The 24,317-nt window shown below is 45.5% G+C and overlaps 2 protein-coding genes across 13 annotated transcripts in view; one reads left to right on the top strand and one right to left on the bottom strand.

The window, feature by feature from the left end:
- Window positions 1-139: 139 nt before the first annotated feature.
- F3 (coagulation factor III, tissue factor) lies at window positions 140-11,150 on the bottom strand. Its single transcript, XM_060626299.3, has 6 exons — window positions 10,927-11,150; window positions 9,701-9,812; window positions 5,318-5,508; window positions 3,230-3,408; window positions 2,529-2,676; window positions 140-1,152 (listed from the first exon to the last, which is right to left on the bottom strand). Exons 1-6 carry the CDS (start codon window positions 11,024-11,026, stop codon window positions 1,016-1,018), a joined length of 867 nt encoding a protein of 288 aa, XP_060482282.3. The 5' UTR covers window positions 11,027-11,150; the 3' UTR covers window positions 140-1,015.
- Window positions 11,151-11,321: 171 nt separating this feature from the next.
- Window positions 11,322-24,317, top strand: part of SLC44A3 (solute carrier family 44 member 3) — a 331,946-nt gene continuing 318,950 nt past the window's right edge. For 6 of the 12 annotated variants that reach the window (XM_078451634.2, XM_078451631.2, XM_078451632.2 and 3 more), the window contains exons 1-2: window positions 11,322-11,629; window positions 22,039-22,259. The gene's annotated coding sequence lies outside the window, so the exon portion shown is untranslated. Of the gene's footprint in view, window positions 11,630-13,836; window positions 13,912-14,110; window positions 14,382-19,243; window positions 19,373-20,103; window positions 20,204-22,038; window positions 22,260-24,317 lie in introns of those variants that run through there. The other 6 variants (XM_060626289.3, XM_078451635.2, XM_078451637.2 and 3 more) reach the window with 6 other exon arrangements.

Genomic DNA, 24,317 nt, shown 5'->3' with positions numbered 1-24,317 from the left:
AACTAATGTACGCGAGAATTCAAGGTAATGCTGTTGTGAGCCACTGAGAATTTGGGGGTCATTTGTTACCACAGCAGTGCCAACTCGTACAATGGCCAAATCGTAAACAATACGTGGAAGATATAATCAAGACGATAGCCACAATTCCCAGTCACCTTTATTTATATAAAAGTATATTAAATAAATTATCTCAATATATACAAACAGAACAATATTACTTCTATAAATAGATAATCCCCATGTGTAAAACCTCTTAAAAATATATAAATATACACAATATTGGCCATAAAAGCTCGAAGTACCTTAAATCATAAACTCTATGTGGTTTGTATAGTAGTCTTATAAAAATATAGTTAATTGTCAAGTGCTTAATCAACAGCACGGAAGTCAGTTAAAGTGCTACCCCTAAGGTGCTTTAGGAATGTGCCCCAAACAGAAGTCTTCTGCATTTCACACATTCACATAAACGTTTGCCAATTGTTTTGAACCTCCAAGAGAACTCAGAAAAGAAGCAGCAGAAGACCCTAAACACCATATATCACAAAAGCAGAGACACAGGTTAGACAAGTCCACCCAATTTCCATTTTACTCTCCTGTGTGATTTGAAGTCAGCTTCTCAAAAGCCTTCCAAAAGTCTACCCAGGAGTTTTTTGTTTTTGTTTTTGTTTTAAGGCATTTGTTCATTCGTTTTTGATGAGACAACCTGGTTTCATCTTGGGTGTAGAATATACATTCTAGAACATGATATGTGCAAAGGATGTCATAGTGTTAAACAGAAATTTTAAAAACTTGGAATGGTTTGTACTGTTCGTTACATTCCACAGCGTCTAATGCTGCTGTTGAAACCAGAATGCTAACTGTGAGAACAGGTCAGATAAAGAGCTATTGTTGAGCCCGAGAGTCTCCGTGCTCCAAAATACTCATTTGTGTTTCCATATATTCTATTCTCTTCAAAGTTCTTGGTCGCAGTGCAACATGAACTGTGCCGTGGTCGGCAGCTCCAAGGGTGTGTTCTTTATGCAGCATTGAGTGGGGAGCCCTCCTTCCCGCCTCGCCCCCTGCGCACCTTCCTGCACTTGTACAGGGACACCCCCAGGATGATGGTCAGGATGATGACTGCAAGCACCACCATTCCAATGACAAGGAACATTTCTGGAAAACAAAAGGTTCCAGTCAACTTTGAGAGCTTGAACCCCATTTATCAGCGGGCAGAACGGAGGGTGTAACTCTAAATTACACCAGCCTGCTTTTGCGTAATTTGAAATTTCTTTCTTCCACCCTTTCCACCACAACATATTTTGATTAGGAAAGAACTGGTCAAACCCTAGATGTTTTAGGGCAATTGACAGTGGCGAAATCATTCAATGGGCTACTTAATAAACTGGATAATGTTCACAGCCAGGAGATGGTACACGTAAATGGGAGCAAGAACAGCTTTTGGAAACAAGTGGCTAAAAATAATGCTGGGTTTGGTGGCAACAATTATCATAGTAGAAGATAAATGATCAGTGCAAAGAGCAAGATGCAGAGTGCTGGCAGGGTTCAGGTCAATAGAGATGATCATTGGTTGGGGCAACAGGAAGGGCTTCCTGGTGGAGGAGGCATGTGAGACGGTTCTCAAAGACACATTTCAGTAGATGGAGCAGAGGCAGGGAAGCAGCGATCTGGGTGTGCATGAAGACAGAGAGGCAGCAGAACTCCAGCTGGCTTGAGGGAGATGGCTGTGAGGACTGTGGGTAATGATGGCCCAGAGGGGTACAGGACCAGAGCGAAGGCCAGCCCTTTTCTTCCATCATGGTTAATCAACAGGAAAAATTTGTTTAAAAGTGCTTTTAAATTTTCAAATCTCATCTTAGCAAGGAGCCATCCTGTGACTCTTTTGATCCCAGAATGTCCTCAGAGTACTATCCCTACAAAGCCTGGAGGGAGACTCAGGCTGTCAGCTTCATGGACGAGTCTGAACCCCTCTCAGCACTGCCAATTAGGAACTAGTCCTCGCAAGGGGTCTGGGCCCCATGTAGGCACACACACTCACGTAGGTATATTTGCTAGAGGCAATCCCCTCCCTTCATGGGTTAAACTTTCTGTCTTCTGTGACAACAGCCCATAGCAAGTGCTCACAGATGTCTATTGGGTGCAGCTGCAGCTGGCCCAGAAACTCCCCCATAACCCGCAGAATCAGAATTTAAGTATGAAAAAAATACCCAGAGAAATCTGTGATTTGATGCTAAATGCTAAACATGTACAGTGTGTCCATTGCTCAGCAGTGAGCTTGGCACACAGTAGGTGCTCAAGAAAACACTAGCTAAAACAAGGGAACAACGCAGAAACATTTTCAAATGCCTAAAATTGTAAGAGTCTCCCCCAAACAACATGACCCAAACAAACAAACAGCAACAACAACCAAAAACATGGCTGTTTCTCCCTGAACAAAAATACTTCCTGGTTCTAAGGGTGCACTCGAACTCTGGAAGGTCTCCATGCCTCCCAGAAGAATAACGGACAGAGCCATTCACCTCTGGACATACCTTTCTCTTGGCTAGTACACTCGATGAGACTTTCTGGACTCTTTTGGTTTACTTTCCGTGATGGAATCACTGCTTGAACATTGAAACAGTAGCTTTCTCCTTTATCCACATCAATCAAAAACTCGTTAGTGTTTGTCTTGGCTGTTTTCTGTTAAAAGATCAAGAGTTCTTAATTTATCTGGGCTCAGAGTGAATTCTTTCCCCTTCACTAAGTCAACTGTGGAAGCAAAAGCCTGCAGGGGCACACCAGACATATAATGGATTAGAAGTGACTTGGCTGGTCAGTTCCCCCTGATAACTGCTAAGGATGCTTCTTCCTAGACCCAAAATACCCAACTTAAGCCCATCCAACCCAATTTAGCTCCTTTAGAAGATATTTGCAATAAAGGGAAAAAGGAATGAAGCATTAGTTGTGAATGGAAAACAGACTTTGTCTCTGGGATCCTCAAGAGAGGAAGAAATGGGAGAGCCAGTAGGAGCCTCAGAGAAGACCTGGTCCAGCCCTTGGCTGAGCAGCCTGTGTATCCGAAGGGCCACGCCCAGAGTCACAGAGCCGGGACAGCAGGCACCCCTGCTCCTCCACCACACTGCTCTCTCAACCACCCCATTCTGGCATCTTTGAATTGAGGGAAGAAGCGGGCTGTAAAGTCAAGGATCCACAATTTAAAACAAGTCCTAAAACCAAATGAAAGAATCCTCACCTTTCCCGTACTTGAAGCTTTCCAATAATAAAGTGTGTAACTTAAGTCTTTCCCAAAAACATCCCGGAGGCTTAGGAATGTGCCGTTCATCCTGACTAAGGTATGTGCATCTTGTACAGTCACATTCAGTTTTGTCCCAACTTGTTTGTAACTCTGAATCATGGGCTGTCCAAGCTTTGCTAAAACATAGAAAATGAGCTTCATTGGAACCAAAGAATTCTATACCAAATAGAATCGCATTTAGTTATCACAGTTAATAACAAGCCAGTACCCACCCCCCCATTGTAAAACAGCCCCATAGAATATGCTCCCTGCAGGAATTCGCTCAGTGGCTCCAGAGCGGGACATCCTACGGCAGTGCTATCCAGTGCAAATATAACAGCCACAGATGTGATTTAAAATTTCCTTGTAGTCGCATTAGAAAATGTAAAAAGGAACAGCTGAAATTAAACTTTAATAATACATTTCATTTAATCCAAAATAGCTAAAATATTATCATTTGGCATGTAATCAATAGAAAAAATTTTGGAGATATTTTTCAAAATCCAGTGTGTATTTTATACTTACGGCATTTAGCTGTGGGTGCTCAGTGGCCATATGTGGCTAGTGGCTGTTGTATTAAACAATACAGTTGTATACAGTTCCATATTTGAGATAGAGTAAATTAGGGGCTGTGGAAAGCCCAGGAAATGTCCTTGGTACCTCAAGGAACCAGTGTTAACTGGTCATCTCCTATGCTTAGGCTGAAGGACAGTAGAATAATCCCAGTAATTTAACACGAATTATATGCATTTATATGTGTGTGTGTGTGAGCACATGCAAAATTAATATATAAAATACTTTCTCACGTCAAGGAAGGATTTGAAGTGGCTTAGAAGAAACTCAAGAATTATAAAAAGGGGAATGAGTGTCACTGAGCCTGCACTGTCACTGAGGTGGCTGTGGCTGTGGTGGCCATGCTCCAGCTGAGGGCCCAGAGAGACACGGGAGCAAAGGCCACAGAGGAGTTTGAAGGCAGGCTCTGGCCAACAGGGGCTCAGGAAAGGCACACAGATTCGCTCAGGGGTCAGGCCGCCCCCTATTTCCACCCTCCAAGTAGATACCTGAGGGACCAGGTGGTTGACAGTCCCTCCCCCCTCCCCCCTCCCTGCCGGGAGAGAGCGTTCTCACTGGGCAGCCGCAGGGCTACACACAAAAGCACCAGATAAAAAACATGACACGCTTCCATTCTAACCTTTCGTTCTAATTCTTCTTAAAAGAGCAGCTGATTTCACCCAGCACGATGTGCTGCATCTGTTTATTTAAAATACCTAGTTCTGACCAAAAAAAAAAAAAAGTTGAAATCTCCTACTTGGCAGGAATCCTCTGCATTCCGTTTTTAGATGCTCAGGTCAGCTTACTGGGACAAAGGCTGGGGAGGAAAGCATTCCTCGTTTTCAAAACCAGCACGAAGGAGGCAGGCTGGGAGCCGGCCCAGCAGGGCATCACGTGACGCGGAGCATGGTCAGGTTATTTAAAAAGGTCGAGCCTGATTGTGGACTCAGAGGGACGCCGGACCTATCCCCTGGATTTGTGACTGTTTGTGAAAACCCAAAACGGGGACTTCTGGTCTGATAATGGAAGAGAAAATTCAGGAGATTTAGTTGCATCTGTAATATATAATGTAAATGTCCTCCTAGACGCTGAATCTCCAGCTTTGATAGATTTCCTACTCCCCAGCCCCTCCATCCAGGCAGTTGCTGGGAGGGCCTGGTGACAGACAAAAGTTACTCAATGACACTGTTACCAACTCCAGAGTTCACGTTCTGTGAACCTCCTAGCACGCCTGGACGGAGCCAACAGCGCTGTGGCACTTACCAATTTCTGAGAAAGAGAACATGTTTAAGGATGAATATTCTTTTCTTTTAAATTTATTCTTATTTTTTAATTTACATCCAAGTTAATTAGCATATAGTGCTATAACGATTTCAGGAGTAGATTCCAGTGACTCAACGGATGAGTATTCTTTATGGAATAGCCCCTGCAAGTCACAAGCTCACAAAAACATTCAGACCACAAATGAAAGGGTATTACACATTGAGCACTTACTCTCTAAGTAAGGTGTGAACTCTGGGGAGTTTGTAAACTGAGGCTCCCCAGCGTAATCGGTGGCATCAGCTGGGTAGGAAAAGACCCGGGCCAGGTACGTCTGATTCACATTGTTCACGATCTCGTCGGTGAGGTCACACTCCGTGTCTGTGGTGTAGAAGCATTTGCTTTTCCAGTTGCCTAATCTGGGGCTGAAGGAAGGAGGAGGAGCGTATGAGGATCTGCAGCTGAGACAGACAGCTTTCTGGTGTGGTGCCGGGTTCCAACACCACTCACAAGCAGTCTGAGTAGGCATTTGCTACGCCGAGTCCTTTGGACATATCTGAGTCCTCACAGCAAACTGGGGATGGCTCTGTAATTACTGTTTTCACAGATAAGGCAACTGAGGCAAAGTGAGACTGGGTGACCAGCTCATACAGCAGGACTTTGGGCCACACAGCACTTTGCCTGCCGAGTCTGTGCTCTTAACCATTCGTTAAATGTCTTTTTTAAAATGTAGACAATTTGTTAGAGTCACACAGGAGAGAGAGCAACATCCCATCAAGACCCAATTATTTGTTCTAGTCTACTTATTATATCATTGTATAACACACGTATCTTTATCACATTCTATAGTCTGTGTGGAACATAGCCACTGTAGTAATAATAGAATCTACATAATAATCTATTCTATATCTTACATTTGACTGACCATTGCTGGTATGGTTATTTATCATTGAATCTACTGTATGCCAGGTACTGTACAGGGCCCTTTACACAGGCTACCTCATTTGATAGAATCCTTTCAGGAAGGGATTGGATCTTTTTTACATATAAGGACACATGCTCAGGACCACTAAGTGACTTGTACAAGGTCACCTAGCTGATGAGGTGCGGGCTGAGTCTGTCCATCTCATTTTACGACATGCCTCCCTCACTTTACAAGATATGAATACAGCCCAACAAAGTTTACAACATAACAATAAAGGCAGGATCGGAGAGTCTGAGAGACTAAGAGACTGGGACAGACCTTTCTTTTGTAAGACGCCATTGAAGGGGAAATAGTTTAAAGAACTGCTAAACACGAAATTATTCTAAAGGACCAAAACAATTTGTAGATGAATGCCCCTGCTCCTGGATCCACACACTTCTGACCCACGTATATTGACAGCCACACTGTTCTCTCCTTTGGCATCATGGACCTCCAGAGAGCCCTGCCCACCATTTAAGACCATGCTCCAGTCCCACTTTCTCCAGGAATCTCCAGATCTCCTTTCTCAGAATTGACCTCTCTTCCTTGTTCCCAGCAATGATACCTCCGTTAAAGCACTTACTGTGAACTTGGTCCCACTCCCCATTAAGCAGCAGGGCTAACTTGAAGGATCACACATAGCCGGGCCTTGCTGAGTGTTAGGCAGTTTGCACTTACGAGTTGGATCAGGGGGAAAATGGAGCTGCCATAGGATTCGACTGTCTCAGTCCACACACGAGAGCCGTAAGTACATATTTTTTTAAAAAATCTGAACTAAATATCCAGGCTAAGAGGATGTGGGCAAACACACTCTGCCCTAAAATTCACAAACTGAGATCGACACAGAAATATTTTGGTTTTCTAGATTTCTCTTTCTGTGAAAAAGTAGAGAGTCTGTCTCAATTCCAGAATGACAAAAATGCTTTTTTAATAGTTATATCACTTCTCTTTTACACAGTGAATCAGAGCATGACGATTCTTCTCCATCACTGTGGCACACACACGGTTCAGATTATCAGGGGAAAGACTCCTGGGCTCTGTGACTACGTTCCATCCGAGAGACAGGTATTGGGCTCCCCCAGCTCACTCGTAGAAATCACAGTACTCTATGGTGAAATTTAGCACAAGCGCCTGGATCACTGAACGTCGTAAAGTAATGTGAACAGGTAATGAAGGGGCGGTTCTGTACTACATTCCTCTAAATGCTATTGCCAGCATTAATATTTAAAAGACTTCAAGGTTCCTCTAGGTATTGTACACCCTCCTGATTTGGAAATCATAAATGTCCCATCTGAATTACTAAAAAATTCCAGCAGAATCCAGATTCACCAATTTAGGAGCAGGTTGTTTTCTAGAAGGTGTGGAAGTTTAGTGTTAGAATTCAGAACATTTCTGTGGAATCAACATCACAGGTGGTGGTTGGGTGCTAAGGCTTGAGCCAACGGCACTTCCCAGCTACCTCTAGAAAGTGTTTCCAAAGAGGAAAAGTGCAGCTGGATCTCCAGGCACAGCAGTGGCACCCATGGCTGGGGACAGGCCGGCAGCGAGGTGGCGGGGGGGCGGGGAGTGGGTGAAGAGGGACAGTAGGTTAAAATGCTTTCTCTAGGGGCAGAGAACCGGGAAGGAAGAAAGCCCACAGAGGAGATGCAGTGGGAATGACCTTCCTTCCTCCTCCCAGCCTTGGGGCCTCACATCAGACTGTGGCAGACCCACCCAAGTAGGTGGTGGTATGGGGTCCTGGGGAGACCTTGGTTCCAGACCTGGGTGGGCACCCGTTATCAGGGCAGGCAGTCACGAATAAACCGCTCACTTGCCCATGGCAACAGTGTCCTCTTCTATAATAGGATTGCTGTGGTCCTTTTCACCCAGGAATCCTACTTATTCATGGGGAGGCTGCAGGAGAGTATGTGTCTCCCAGGAGCAGGATTGGGGACTGTTCACAGGCCTTGGGGTGCAGGGCCAAGAGTACAGGGAGATCCCTCTCTTGGCAGGAACTCCCCACCCCTACCCTCAGGCACCGCCAAGCTTCAGCTCAGCTAGGATGTGCGCACATCGCTCTTCATGGGGGACGTGTTCATTTAAATATTAGCAGCCTTGCAAAGTCTAAGAACTTAGGGTTAACTAAGGCTTAGGTTTAAAAATCAGGTAGGGGCACCTGGGTGGCTCTATCGGTTGAGGGTCTGACTCTCAATATTGGCTCAGGTTGTGATCCCAGGGTCATGGAACCGAGCCCATATTGGGCTCCATGCTCAGCAGTGGATTCTCTCTCACTCTCACTCTCCCTCTCCCTCTGCAAACCACCCCCCACCCCACTCTTCTCTCCTGCTTGTGTGCTCTCTCTCTAAAATTAAAAATAAAAAGAATAATCTTGGGAGATTATTTACAATTGTGATGGGGAAGTGATTAAAAAAGAATAAAAAATAAAAATCAAGTAAATCATAAATGTTTCCACATGTTCACCAAACATAAGACTGAGTATATTTAGGAGTAAGCATTCTTCCTAAAATCTTATTTTCTCAATCCAGAAGGAAGGTGTTTTACTAAAGTAAGCTTCAGCTCTCTATCAGAGGAATTAATTACTAATTCTCAATTAGTGGAATCTGAATTGACAAGTGTGACCACAATTATAATTATTCCCTGGGGTTATGAAACCCCCGTATCTCTATACATGAACGAACACACACACACACACACACACACACACACACACACACCACACACACACACACACACACAGATTCTCCTCCTTGTCTAGCAAACAGTCGTCATGAAGTTCATTTTGAAAAACAAGAACATCCACCTAAAAGACCCACTGCGTATTTAGGAGCTGTGTTCAAACACAACAGCAAAACATCTTTAATTCTTAGCCAGTGATACTATTGTGCCTTTATTCAGTTAGTGTTAAAATAACTTCCACAGCAGCTCTCCTCTATTTAATAAGATCTCTAGCAAGCCTCCTGAACATTTCAGAAACCCCAAACTCACCAAGAATATGGTGAAAACCATCAAGGAACAGAGATGGCACATGTCCGACATTCAGACTGAACGTGCAAATCACCAGCTCTTGGAAAGAGCTGCCAATCAGAGCAGGATGGATGAGTGCAGACAGAGGAGGATTTCTCCCGGGCTTAGTGAGTCACAGATTTGACCTCCGAGATCGTGGATGCAACTGAATTTTGAACCAGTGTCTAAAGATTAATGAATCAAATACTGCTTAAGGGCAATGTACACATTTGTACTCCTCCCCGCTTCCTCCTGAACATGTTAGATCTGGCTCACAGTCTAGACAGTGAGGAAAAAGACGGGTGTGCTGAGAGGATGTTAGTTATCTTCAATTGTGACCCACACCTACCCATGCTGCCATAGTCTGCTCAAGAGAGTTCACCTACCTACGGCTTACACTCCATTTGAGAATCTTCCCATCCTGTCCAAAACCAAGTAAAACATTCTATCAGTTTAAGCTGAGGAAATGTTGCAGGCTTCATAGACTATGCCACTGGCCAGCAAATTACCACCAATGCCCTCTTTGTCATCTGTTAAATACTCTCATCCATTAATCAGCTTTAAAGACGTTTGTATTCAGCACAGGAAAGTGAAAACATCAAAAACCTTAATTTTCTTTCTTTTTTTTTTTTTTTTTGTACGTAGCTTACCTTATCTGAACAGTGTAGACATGATTGATGGGTTTGGGTTCCCACTCCAAAATTGTCTTGAAATTAGTTGATTTCCAAGTTAAATTATATGCTGCCACTACATCTGTAATGCCTTTAAACAACAGAGAAACAGCTATTATTACGTGAACTCAGTACATGATTTCATGTTGATGCTATAAAACATCTTCCCATCCCTCCCACATCACTATAAACTTCATATTAATTTTTTTTTGCAACCACGAAAGCTTCCATTCACTACTGAATTATCAAGACAAAAAAAAAATTCAAGTTTTTCTTAATTTTCTTAAATTCTCTTAATTTTCTCCTGGCAAGATTGACCTTGTAATCTAAGAAAATCCTTGTTTGAAATGATTTATGGAGGAAGCCCTGTGATAACCTGACCTAGCACACAGCCCAAGAGCTATCAGCCTCCTGGGAGGTCCCAGGCCAGCCCAGGGAAGTACAGGACTCCAGAGGTTCCACTCACCAGGGAGGGCCATGTAGGATGGGTTTGGGGTAAGCTATGGAAGAGAGCAGATCCCACATGTGTGAGAGAGGTTAGGGCCGCATACCATAAGAAAGTCAAATCTTGACTTTTCTCATTTGTATCTAGCATGTCTCTATACTGAAACTTTCAGAGAGCCAGGCGGAAGTGTGGCCCGTCACACCATCGGATATATTCAGTTAGGACGCTTTATTATTAAGGTCTGCTTTGCCAATACGCAGCAGGTCACAGTCTCTGCCCTGCCCCCCCACACCGAATAAGCATAAGGGTCATGCACCATGTGGTGTCTACGCCAATCCAAGCGACTTTTTGCCACAGGATTGCCTCTAATTGAATCTAGAAGGTGATCGAGGAACCACAAGTGCCTCTCCCGCTCCATCAGGGAACGTGGACGCGCAGTGAAGGATGGTATCTATCCAAACCCTGCACGACGCTGACCAGTGCAGGTGTGGGTCCACGTCCACCACCTTCAAGGTCGCGGACCACTGGAACAGACTGGCTAAACTTAGAGCGGGAGCCACACTCCACGTGTGCAATCCCAGCGGCCGGACACCGAGCAAGCCTCTCCAGCAGAAGCGGCAGCCGCCTCCTACCCTCCAACTCCCGCCTGCGCGCCCCGGGGGCCGGCTTCGCTGACACGGGTGAGAGCTGCCGCTTCAGGCGGGCGAGCCCATTCCTCCGAGCCTCGCGCTCCTGGGCTTCGGGGGCGCCCGCCACTCACCGGAGGCTCCGGTCACCTGCAGGAGGACCAAGCCGAGCAGGAGCATCCGAGCGACGGTGTCCTCGAGGCAGGGAGTTCGGGGTCCGGGGAGGGTCTCCATGTCCACGAGCTGGCGGTGAGGTCGGGAGGATTCCGTTGCGCCGCGAAGACTGGGGAGGCTGGGCTGGAGGCCCCTTTGGGCACTGGCGGCAACGGAAACGATCCCGGAGAACCCCGAGTCTGGGGGAGCTCTGGCCCCGCGCGCTTTAAAGAGTCGCGCGGACGCCGGCGCCTCCGCAGGCCCCCGGCCCGCCCCCGCCGCTCCTCCCCACTCCCGCCCCCGGCCCGATCACTGGCAGTCGTGCTGGGCGGACCCCGGGACCGGTCCCCACCCCTGCTCCGCCCCCTCCGGGTAGGAAACTCCGAGGAGTGATTCACGCGTGATTCAACCGCGCCACCGAGCGCGGTGCTGCCCTTCGGTCCGGCGGCTCCAGGTGCTGCGGGGAACCGGGTCCCCCGGCCCCCAGCGCTCCCCGCCCGGTCCCCGGGTCGCCGAGGCCGGCGACCCCGACGTCCGGCCTGAGTGGGCAGGTCTTGGGGCTGAAAGCGGGGGCGCTTTGGAAGCAGTTCTCGAGGTGGAGGGAAAGGATTCTTCTCTACCGTTTGGAGACCCAGTGCTGTCCCGGCCGGTGGGAGCGGCAGCACTGACGGGGTCTAACGGCAGGTAGGGGCTCCGGGCTCGGTATTTCCCCCGCGCTTTGCCCATGTGGGGCCGAGCCTCGGAATCTGCAGCCAGGTGGCCGCGTGACTCTGAGCAGAGCTCCCTCCCAGCCTTCGTCTTCTCCCCCGAAAGCAATCATACCTGGCCTTCCCACCTCACAGGGCCCTTAGCGTGGGTCGCGAATGCAGGTGTCTGCCCACTGGTCCGAAGGTCAGTTAGCGAGGCTCAGGCCAGCCCCGCTGGGGGTAGTAACTTGGGAAGAGCTGCTTCAGGCCGGCAGTTTGCCCCTGGGAGAATTCCAGCATGACATCTGCAGCCCTGTGGTTCCCGAAAGGACTGCTCTCACACCGAAGAAGAAGACGTTCGTGGGACTGAGTCCTACCCAAGTGTAGAGAAACCAAAAATGAAATAAAAAAATCAGACTTTTTTTTTTTTTTTTTTGGCCAGTAGTCCTCAGCATTGGTTTTTGGAACGTATTTCTGGCTTCCTCTTCTGGGCTTTCCTGTAAAATTGTCAGGCGATAGGATGTTACCGTGTATTCTACTAAAGCGGCATTGTAGAAAGCCTTGTTAAAGTATTTGCCATCATTCCTTTATTATTACTCCTTAGTTGCCTCCAAGACAGACTGGAGAGGTGTTCGGGAGAAAGTAGATAGAGTCTCCCACTTTTTTCTAGGGAAGTCAGCCTTGCATTTGCATTTAGTGTATACTAAATACTGTATATTTCCATATAGCCCGGGAAACCGTAGCATACACTCATTTTAAAAGAAATAAAACCTCGCAAAAGTTTTGTTTTCTCCCTTTGCCTGAACTGAAATAGCACATCCAGTTCTTGTTCTTTTTTCCTAGAAGCTGAACGCTGCACTTGGTGGTTTCTTTTTGTGGTCTCTTCCAGCTCTATACCCCACAAAGTTTGTATTTGCAAAACGAGACCATGTGGGCCTCCTTTTTGTAGTCTCCCGCCTGAGTCATTTTCCCTAACAGATCTTTAGCCCAGCCTGGGATGTGATTCTTTGTACCGGAGTTGAAGGTACCTAGGAGAAAACGTTACACTTGCTTTCAGAGACTCAGGGAATCGTTGCTGTGTCTACAGAGTGATTGGCTCCACTCGGAGTCCCTGACTCTCCTGAAACATAAAGGGACTTAAGTGTGTCAAGGTCAGCAATTTGGCAAGAAAAGTATGTTTCACGTTAGACGGTGACACAGAAGAAATGCCTTAAATGTTGATACATTAGATACTTACTTTGCAAATTCACCCAAATTATCAGACAGGGAAGAGAGGAATTTGTTGAGTTTCTGCGTAGGTTTTTGAGTAAATATAGAATTATATCCTTCAAGGTTTGAAAAATGCTAAAATTTTTTTACTACTTCCAAGAAAAAGAGGAAGCAGACTGGCTATAGTAAATAATATCTCTGTGATATTGCACTCAATCAGACTGTGGCCAGACGATTTCTAGGTCTCTGATGCTTGGCACTGTTAAAAGAACATTCCTAAAATTTCACTGTTGATATTTATTGCACAGAAACCAAGTGATTGTTAAAAATTATTCCCTACCCATACACATTTTTTTTTTAACCCCCTTCGGTAAACCTGAGCTTAGCAGTTACCAAAGTTCCCTCCGGTTTGGTATATCTTGGAGACTCTGAGAAGTTGGAAAAATTCTTAAACTATAATGATAATCAGGCTAGCTGGACCACTCCCTTTATGGTTAAGTCGTAGAGTATCAGAAGGCTGGCGGGGACCTCACAAACATTCTTTTAGGGATGAGGGTCCTACAGACAGCCTCACCATGCAGCTCTGGTCTTCCGACCTCAGGAACTTTTCTTTCCACAACCAACTTTCCTCTGTTCCAGTGCATGGAAATAAGACTGGCTTATAAACCGTGACTTACTTGATTAATTTATTCATCCATAGGCACTCAACAATGCTCTCCAAGTAGGTATAGAAAATGCTTGCAGTTTGGGGAACTCACTGTTCTCCGGAGGAAATATCCTGATGGTTATTCCTTGAAGCGTGCATACATGGAGACTTGTGGAGCAGCTGCATAGCTTTTGCATAACCAGTGATGCACTGTGGTTGATGAGGAGTGTGAGGATGAGGGCCATGTTGCAGCCCTTCCTCTGTGCCCCCCCGAGAACTTCACTGACTTGATTTCATGGAGTACTTCACTTGATTTCAACTCTGGGTTTGTTGTCTTTCTTCGCCACTAGAGCTCCTTGGGGGTAGTCAGGACTGGATTTTTCTTCTTCACATCTCTCAGCCCTTTGTGCAATTACCAGCACAGGGTAGGCTTTTATACATTTGAATCAATGAAAACGTTTTTTTGGAACCATGCATGCGGCCAAATATTTTCGCTGGCATTCAAGAGATGAGATTTGCCATTGAAGTTTTTCTGTCTAATGGCTGGGCGGTGAGTGTTCCATAAAGCTCAGATTGGTAAGAAAATACGAATCCATCATGGGTTGCAAGGTGTCCCTTGACAGTAAGCTCTGGCTGTCTCACTAGTGACTAATGATTCTTGCTATAGCAAGAAAATCTAATCTGGAGGAGAGGTAGCCGAACAGCAGAAAACAAATGTGGAAGTTTGGAAATGGTTAGCAGTTTTCTAACAGCCTGGATTCTGGGGTGATTCAGAAGATTTTCAGTCATATGATGAGGCTGTTCTTGCATGGAAAGGCTTCACGACTTTTCGGAAGAAACTGCACAAAATGTATATCTCTCCAGGAAGGGGACAGGCTAAGCTTTATGATCGCAGGTGAGATTGAGAGTAATTTATGTAAAACTATTATATTCATATAGAATGGTAAAAAGAGCAGTGGATCCTTTTTACCCCAAATTCAGGAAAAGGGCTAAGTCTGAGAAAAGGCCAGAGGGACTTAAGAGTGGGAGGGAACACAGAGTTCTGGAAAAAGAAAATATGACTTAGCAGAACTTAAAACAACATCTGGGAGGGTATAGTTAGTCATGGAAAAATTGGCAGTCATGATTGTGCATTTTATGAAAATAATTATGTACTAGTTCAAAAGTTAGCGTTTACACTGAAATTAAATAGTCGAAAGCCTGTACGATGAACTCTATTATCCTCGCCATGCAAAAATACTTCTATTAGCTGTCTAAAATCATTTACAGGAAGCTTTACCAAGTACGTTATCGCACAGCACCAATATTTTCAAAGCATAATTTTAGAGAAATAACTTCCAGTTCAAACCTTACACAGGATTAGTATTTTCAGCACAAAAATATCTTTATAAACCCAAGGCTTATCAAACAGCCTGTCAACCTCCATTTCATGAGCAGTAAATGTTATTTTTATTCTGTACGTACAATGTTGATAAACTAGATACATCCTAAACACAAGTCGTGGATATTGTTTTAGCAACAAAAAGTCATTTAAAATGAAAACCTTTAACGTATATTCTCATTAATATAGCACATATACTTTTAAAGTTTGTACATGGTATCATTTTATGTAAGCATCCCTTAATTCCCAATTTCTATAGCTCCTTATGCTTGACATATGCACTAACTCGATGAACAGAAATCCATTCATTCAATAAATACTTGACTATCTTCCTGATGCTGGGTTCTCCCTAGACCTTGGATATACAGAATAAAACAAGGAGTCTCTTTCCAATTAAATATATGAGCACTCCTACTTACTGTCCTGGTTTTAATTGTTTGAATGACTTCCTGTCAGCATTTTGGATTGGATATAAAACAATCTTAATGTTATTTATTAATAAATTTTCTTCCATGCCAAAAAAATTTATAAGGTTAGGCATGTCATGGTCAATCCATCGAACAGGTGTCTTCAACTCAGAAAATTATCTGTAGCCTTAAAATCCATGTACTTTATCAGTTTGAAAGTATGGATGAACTTTCAAAATTTTGCACGTGGAAAAAAGTCAATATCCCAATATACAGAGCCATGTCTATAAACAGGCAAAAGATAGCTAAGTATGGGATTCCTCAGATGACGAGTTAAAAAAAAAATTGGTGAAATAACTAGTTTAAAAGTACTCGCATCTGGAGGCCTTGTTCTTTTTTAGATAATTTATTTGTTGACATTTTATAAAATAGCATAGTTTACAGATGCTGTAACATATTAGCTCGCAATCCATCCAGTCACTTGCCGCCTTTAATGGATGATACTCCATCCTGTTACAGCAATGCCTCTTTCACACAGAGCTTGCAAGCTGGAAAGTAATTGCTGAATAAGCAAAGTTTTCTGCACATTGGAAGCATGGTTATAGCATTCGGCTAGTTGTACTTGCCAACCTAAACCACTACCCTCTGCTACTGTATTGCAGCAACTCGAAGTTCTAAATCAGCTACACACCAACCACAAAATGACTCCTCTCCCCTGTCATAAGGACCATAACAGGACATAGACTATAGAGGGAGCTTGTGGTACCATGACAGGACTGGGTTTTCAGGATTTGGTAAACTTTATAGACAGCTGTTAAATTGACCAAATCAAAAGGATGGGCCTTAAACCTGGCCCTTATTTTTAAAAATAGGTTTTGTCTTACATCTCCTATCCTTTATGGATTTGTCAACCCAGATCTTCCCGTATACAGGCTAATAAATATGTACTGAAGGATTACTGTGTGTAAGGCAACGTACTAGGAACGTTATGAGTCCTTTTTTTTTTTTTTCTGTTTATTTATTTTAGAGAGTGAAAGGGCGGGAGCAGGGGAGGAGCAGAGAGAGAGAGAGAGATCCAGAATCCAAAGCAAGCTCTAGGGTCTGAGCTGTCAGCACAGAGCCAGACGTGGGGCTTGAACCCATGAATGTGAGAACATGACCTGAGCTGAAGTCAGACGCTTAACCGACTGGGCCACCCAGGCACCCCATGAGTACTTTTTCTAGAATATCTTGCAAGCTAGTCAGAGAGCTGAAGCAAATGTGTAAGCTTCCACAGGAGAAGGCGGGGGGTAAGTGAAATGCGACACGTTGCCATGTCTCTCACTAGTAGATTGAGAGCTCTGTGCCAGCAGAGTCTGCTTTATCTTTACTGGCATCCCTAGTGCCTGGTGTAGTGCCTGGCATGTAGTGTGTCCTCCACACCCATAAAGCTTTGTTTAAAGATATAGGAGATATTTGGGACTTCGAGGAGACAGTTCACTGTTGTTGTCTTTTTTTAAGTTTCTTTATTTATTTTGAGACAGAGAGAAAGGGTGAGGGAGGGACATGGAGAGGGAGAGAGAGAATCCCAAGCAGTCTCTGTGCTGTTTGCGTATAGAGGGGTTGAACTCGCAAACCATGAGATCGTGAAATGAGCCAAGATCAAAAGTCAAACGTTTAACCTGCTGAGCCCGCAGGTGTCCTGAGAGAATTCACTTTTCACTGGGATAATGAGAGAAGGTTCCCTGGAGGAAAGCATTATCTGAGCTGGATCCCAGGGGAATGGGTAAGGGGGGGATGGGTAAGGGGGGAAAGGGTGAGCCAAGGGCTGAGGCCTTTGTGAGCAGAGTGGGGGCCACACACACCGGGTTTGGAGATCCTGCAGGTGACAAGTGTTGCCAAAAGCTAGAACATTGGGTCATGGGCAGCTCTGGGGGCTCCACTAAGAAGTCTGGACTTGGTTCAGCAGACATTACCTTAAGAGGCTTACTCTTCTGGTCGTGGAATGTCAGAAGAATTGAGTCAAGGGGCATAGCAGGAATCTAACCCCCTAACCCAAATGGTGGCTGAGAAATGGAAAGGAAGGACAGCTGTAGGAAACTGTATGAAGGAAGAAGCTGCAGGACTCAGTGACTGATTGTGGGTGCGGGCAGGAAGGAGAGAGAAGAGTAAGGTCTTGGGGCAGAGAAAAATGGCGGCACAGGTCAAGATGGAGCCTGGAATGGAAGGTTGGCAGCTCAGAAGCTGTGAATTTACACATGTTGAAGGGGAGGGGCAGTGGACATCTAGGAAGAGTGCCCAGCACAAAGAGTTGGGAGCGGGGCACTAAGGCTTGCGAAGAGATTGAGGGTAGAGCTAGAAATTGGGAGACATTTGCCTAGAAGTTTGGTCAAAGATGTAAAAGTGGACAAGGTCTCCAAAGGAGGGTCTTTAGTGACAGTAAATCCCTTAGCAAGCACTAACAACCTGCTCAGCCTGGCTCAAATCAAAGGGGCATTTACAAGTTTATGAGTCTGGGAAGCTCATAGCCCAGTGGAAGGGTTACAGAACCAGGGCCTCTGAGACTGGGTTTCTCTCTTGCTCTTGCCTGCTCTTTCTCCCATTGAAGCTGGTCTCCATTTGTGTCTGCACATGGACTCTACGTGGTAGGGCCTGGTTACTGCCAACAGTGTAGAGCAACATTCTCTCAGCTCTATCACACCAGGGTCCAGCCATCATTCTGGGGAAGGACTTTGTCCCTATTTGGGGCATTTGTTCACTCCTTGGCCAGTCACCATTGCCAGAGGAATATTAGGCCTGGCCATGTGTCCACTCCTGGGGTCAGGGAGTGGGTCTCCTCTACTAGAAAGAACAGGTCAATAAAGTTAGCCATCAGACAGAAACAATCGCTACCAGTGGGTCTAGAACTGAGGCTGGGACATGACTGGAGGAGGAAGATGACCTAGGGAAGAAAGTAGAAGAGAGTCCGGAGAGATGGGGGAGGACAGATGGGACCCCAACACTGAAGGAGAAGAGTTTTAATAAGAAAGAAGGGGCCAGGGCACCTGGGTGGCTCAGTTGGTTAAGCATCTGACTCTTGATTTTGGCTCAAGTCATGATCTCACAGTTTGTGAGTTTGAGCCCCCCTCCAGCACTGTGATGACAATGCAGAGCCTTCTTGGGATTCTCTCTCTCTCTCCGTCTCTCTCTGCCCCTCTCTCAAATAAATGCGCTCTCTCTCTCTCTCAAAATAAATAAACTTATAAAAAAAATTTTTAATTAAAAAAAAAAAAGGAAGGGACCATGGCAGCTAACAGTGAGCAGAAAACCAGTTATGTATGTAATTTTAATGGGTACTAAAAAACAACCCCAACTCCTAAAATTAACTTGGCTACCCATCTTGTCAAGTTTCTTATTTCTTTGGGTTAAAACTAGAAAGATCTACACGGCTGAATAGGGGAGAGACACATTAGGTTTTCTTAGTCATTCAGATCAATTCAATAAACTTTTATTAACCCCTTTCCCCTATGTGGTAGGCGTGATGTCAGGTGCTGGGGACACAAAAAGAAAGATGTATTCTTGCTCTGAAGATTCTGAGACGAAGGACAACCTGAAATTTACAATAAAGCACAGGAAGTGCTATGTTCCTTAATCCCATGAATGTTTATGGAGCAGCTACTATGGACTTGACTAGTGCTGGGTACTTGGGGGAGGTCCCGTCTTCTGCCTGGTCAGTGGCCAGAATCCCGATCTCACCCTCCTACCACAGTTAATGCCCTGTACTGAAGTTAGTTGTGAGGTCATTCTCTTCTGCTCTGGTCTAAGCATCATGCAGGCAGGAACGTGTCTGCCTTGTTCCTGCACTGAAGGCCAGTAGCTTAGATGCTAGTATCACATATTTGCCAAATGAGAGAATAATAAACTATACATAGCCCTGACATGATGTCATTTTCGAGAATCCAGGAAACATGCAAAATAACTTTGTTCTCTCTACATTTTCTTTCTTCTTAGCTGATATCATGCCGCCAGTGGAAAAGCGAATGGTCATTTGGAAGCATTCAGCAGCCCTCAGTAGCTGTCCATTTCTATTATTTGTGGCGAGTAAAAATCACCAGAAAATACTATTCTAGCATTCTCTAGGTATTAGCTTATTTAATCCTCACAACAACCCTGTGAGATGTAGGTAGAATTTTATACACGTGAGTTAACCCAAAGCCCAGAGAGGTTAAGTAACTCACTCAGGGTTACCCAGCTGGCAGGTGGTGAGAGGTGGGATTTGACCGTAGGCAGTTAGCTCCGGGGTGCACCTCCGCACCCACTATACCAGGCCACCTCTCCACAGGGGCAGCGTTAAGGTGCGCACCTTCCCTGCTGCACATCCCTTTTCCTTTTTCCCAGTGTTTCCTGCCCTTGTGCAGCTGGCCCTCTCTGAGGTTCCTGGCTTTGAAATACGGGGAATTTCCAATAGAAAACCATGGCAAAACCAGGCGTTAGTTGAGAATAAAGGGCTCCTTCTTTTGCTTTGTTTCCACCTCATTTAGTCCTTAATATTTTTTGACATCCAGATTTTTTTTTTCTCTCCAGAGTGGGGAAAAAAAAGGAGACCCTAGCCTGAAGATGTCTTTTCCCCCCGCTGACAACATGAAACAAAAGCTCTTCCCTGTTTCTGTTTTTCATTAAGAAATAGGGGTCATGATGATAATTAACAAACCAGAGTTTAGGTTAGGAAGGCCCTTCTGACGTACTTCTTGCTTATGCCATAACTGAGCTGATGAGCTAGTTGAATCTAGAATCACCTCCACCCATCGATCCACCTTCCACATGCCTTTTCTAACATGTGAATTCTCGCCCTATTTGATACACATGTTCAGGCTTGAGATGGAACTTGTCGTAGAATCACTTATATTTCTACTGGTCTATGTGTACGCTGATTTCTCCTTATTCGAGAGCCCAGAGGGGATGCTCAGGCAGGTAAGCTCCCTCCCTTGGGATGCAGAAGCCATCTCCACCTCTGTGGCCCCTCACTTGCCCACACCTTCTGCCTCCTGCTAACCCCTGACCTTGCCTCTGGAAACAAGCCAAGTGGCCCCAGTGCCGGGGTGACAGAGGCCTTTCTTAGCTGAACAGCTACGATCTTTTTGCCTTTCCTATGTGGTCATTTCCACGTCACCTTTAAAGCATCTTAGAAAAATGTTGATGGTATCTGAGATGGTATCTTCTCCCCCCTCCCACTGGAAACATTTTTATCATTTGGCAGTCAGGTTCCAATAATCATTAAGGGCATCCACGAGGCAACACCCCCTGGGGGCAGCAGGAGCTGAGTGAGACAGCGTGTGCGATGTTAGGGGGCTACGGGGAAAGATAGGGAGAGATCTGTGTTTGTAATAGGGAGGAGTTTGGGTCTGACTCTCTGACATGAACCACAGGTTCCCACCAGCTGCCTCCGAATACTCCAAGAGGTACTTCGGGGTATGTGAACACTTAGTCCCCATACCCGAGGAAGTCACTTTGCCTCTTTTTATGTGAGGCAGAAAGGTTGCGTTGTAACAGGGGATATTACTCTGATGCTATCAGGCAGTACTCACAGACTCTGATTCCCGGTAGCTGTTTAGCCCAGTGGGGCAAGGATGGTCACCGCACTCACGCCGTGATGGGTACCAAGAACATCAGGTGTGTGAGAGATGCCATTCCGTGGGTCTTTCACAGAGAGTTCCACCCACCCTGAGTTACCCAAGAGAGCTGCTCCCTACAGCGCAACCTCGGCTCTCGCTGCCACGCTATTTCCTGATAGTATCTGGTGCCTCTCCAGATAGCCTCCACTTCTCTCTGCCTCTGCTTTGATCTCTAACCTCGGTAAGCTGGATCTGACATCGGCTCCATAAAAATCTGGTCCTGGACCTCTGACCAGGAACTTTGTGTCGCTAAAGAAGTGTGCATGCAGGCTCCTTGCTTCCTTCTGTGCCTGTGACCTGTTGGGCAGGGCACTAATTCTTTAAATCAGCATTTCAAAGAGAAGATTAAGAACAAGTTAAGGCTTTAGTTCAAAAAGTTCAGTTAATCCTAGAGCAAAGCACACTGGGTTTTGAGGCCATGTGAAATAGCCAAGCCTTAAAGTCAACAGTGGTCATGGAAAAGTCACACACAGTCCTTCCACTAAGAGGGAGAAATTTATATGGTGAGTGTGTGTGTATGCGCGTGCATGTGTGTGCACAAGCTGTTTGATTTCTCAGGGTTTTCCTTTTCCTATCTGTAAAATGGGCACAATGAATCAGTGGTCCAGATGTCCGATCCTCTGTTTTGCTATCTTAGAGACGGATGTGTGGACCAGAGCTTTTCTTCCTGGCTGCTACATGCTTGTTGTATCAAATAGTTACTATTTGCAATTTTTAAAAAAAGTTTTAAATTGACATTTGTCTTCTTCTAAGGATTATATAGTTTATAGTTTCTGTGAACATACCTCCTAAACTGACTTGGTTCAAAGCATCCAGTGGTTCCAGACAAACTGGTTGTGCGAGCTGGAGACCAAACTGGAATTCACTCAGATATTAGGGGCCATTTACTTGTGAGTCTGCTTATTTTATCTCGGCATTGGCACATGCAGTATTATGGTTATCACGGTCTCAGCAATACCCATGATTTACTGAGGTCCAGACATGCAGTGGTGCACAATGGGTGCACAGCTCTCGGCGCAGATAAACCTAACCAGGTACACCAGTAGGACACATCACTCAGAGGGGGGAGGCTTGCTGGCAGCTGATTGCATGACAAGGTCTGCACCTGTTCCTTAGTGCCCATCTCTTTCCAAGGTCAGTGGGAGGTGCTGTTCCGGGAGGAAGAGAACTTGAGAGGGAACGGCTCAGAAGGTGAAGCACAGAGCATTTTCTGCGACTCTCCTACGTGCCTGTAAGACTCTTCTGCGAAAACTCACTGGGTTCTCCCTTCACCTAAAACCTCCTGAAACCTCCATTCTTCAAAGTCTTCTTCATCAAGAAGGGATGTTCACAGAAACTATAATCCTTAGAAGAAGGTAAGTGCCAATTTAAAACGTTTTTTCACAATTGGAAAAGGTAAAAGCATGTAGTAGCCATCGAAAAATGCTCTGGTCCACACGTCTGTCTCTAAGATAGCAAAACAGAGAATAGGACATCTGGACCACTGATTCATTGTGCCCATTTTACAGATAGGAAAAGGAAAACCCTGAGAAATCAAACGGCTTGTGTGCGTGCACGGGCATGCACACACACACACACACACACATACACACACACACCATATAAATTTCTCTCTCTTAGTGGAAGGAGTATGTGCGACTTTTCCATGACCGCTTTTGATTTTAAGACTTGGCTATTTCACCTGGCCTCAAAACCCTGGACAAGCTGGTGGTCTCTCCCCAATACCCACCTCTGAACACTCCCCTCTTTGCGAAGCACCATCTAAATGAGAAGGTTTTCATTTGCCCGAACACTTCATAAATAAGTAATTGTTTGGCTCATATTGATGAACTTTTGCATCTAGATCATCAAGATTTAGTCACAATAACCATGTACTGGGATGATCTAATTTACGTCTGATGAAAATCCTGGAGAGCAGGTGCTGTAATTTCCCCTGTGAGAAAACTGAAGCGTAGCAAGGCTAAAGTAACCTGGTCAAGATCACACACTGGGACGAGGCCGAGCTCACTCTCAAACCAGGTTGTGCAGCTCCAGAGCATGTACAGTTGAGCACGACCCAGCCTGCTAGCACCTCATCCTGGGCCCTCACTCTGCGCCCGCTCAGGGCCAGGTGCTGCGGGGAACCGGGGAGAGCAAGATGTTCCCCTGCCCTCACGGGGGCCCAGGGAGGTGAAGGCAGCAGTGTGTGCTATAACATGGGAGATGCCGTGCTAGGTCCGTGACCCAGGAAGGACAAAAAGTGCTGCAGCGGCCTGAGAAAGGAGTCCTGAGTTCTCCCCGGGGAACTATTTTATCTTTTCAGTCTCACCTGGCTAACTTGAATTTTTTGTGTATTAAAAGGATGACTCAGACTTTGTAAACTGGGAGAAAGCACCTATACAACAAAACAAAACAAAATAGAAAAAAAAAAAAAAGAAAGACTTTATGGCTTTAAATAAAACCCCTTGTTTGCCTCCCCTGGTGAGTGGCAGGTAGTCTGGGACGCCCTTCTGTTTATTCTGTTTGCCTTTTTCTTGTATTGTCTGTTCTGCCCAACGGTGAAATTCAGCTTCCTTCAGCAGCTAACTTCATTGCCTTGCAAGGCATTAACCTTGATAGAAAATTTTCTAATTAACGCCGAGGAGGAAGGGCAGGCTCTGAAGCCTTTCCTGCCCTCCCATACCTGTTCAACGACTCCGGCAGCTTTCTTCGGCAAGCCAGAGAAGCAAACAGACGGAAAATCCAGCCCGTCTTCAAGTTTATCCCAAAACGGTTGTTGGATTAATGTATGAGGTGGACTTGACTGCTCCAGCCAGTGATGGTAGTGACACTGTTTTCAGCTTATAGACAAAGCCTAAACCTTCAGCGATGTCTCCAGGTGTTGAAAGTAACAAAACCCCTTAGGGAAGTGTCATGATTAAAATACCACTTAGGAATGGGCCTGAGTGGACTTTTTTTTCCTTGACAAATTCACTGAGAATGAGGCAGCAGGAAGCCATGGGTGGGGAGGGGGTGAGCAGATCTACCCTGGGTCAGAACAGAGGAGAGTTGCTTCCTGGGCAATCGGGCTGAGCTCCAGGCTGCAAGTCTGGGTGAGGGTGAAGGGTAAGGAAGTCCCCCACCCTAAGCAGGCTTCCAGCAGCCCTTATTCTTTCTGGAAAACATAAACAGATTGAGGGCTCTGTACAAATTGCTACATGATACCCAACATCCTGTGTCTGAGTAAATGGACATGGCTAGCTCAGGCCTTGATTGTGCTTCAAAATTTAACCTCTCAGGGTGCCTGGGTAGCTCAGTCAGTTAAGCGTCCAGCACCCAACTTCGGCTCAGGTCATGATCTCACAGCTCCCGCGTTTGAGCCCGGAGTCCGTTTCTGTGCTGCGCATTCAGAGTCTGGAGCCTGCTTTGGCTTCTGTGTCTCGCTCTCTCTCTCT

This window comes from Panthera onca, chromosome C1 (assembly GCF_046562875.1).
Source record: "Panthera onca isolate mPanOnc1 chromosome C1, mPanOnc1 haplotype 2, whole genome shotgun sequence".
NCBI classification, from domain to species: Eukaryota; Metazoa; Chordata; class Mammalia; order Carnivora; family Felidae; genus Panthera; species Panthera onca.
Note: the sequence above shows the minus strand (reverse complement) of the source record. Positions and strands in the feature narration are given on the sequence as shown.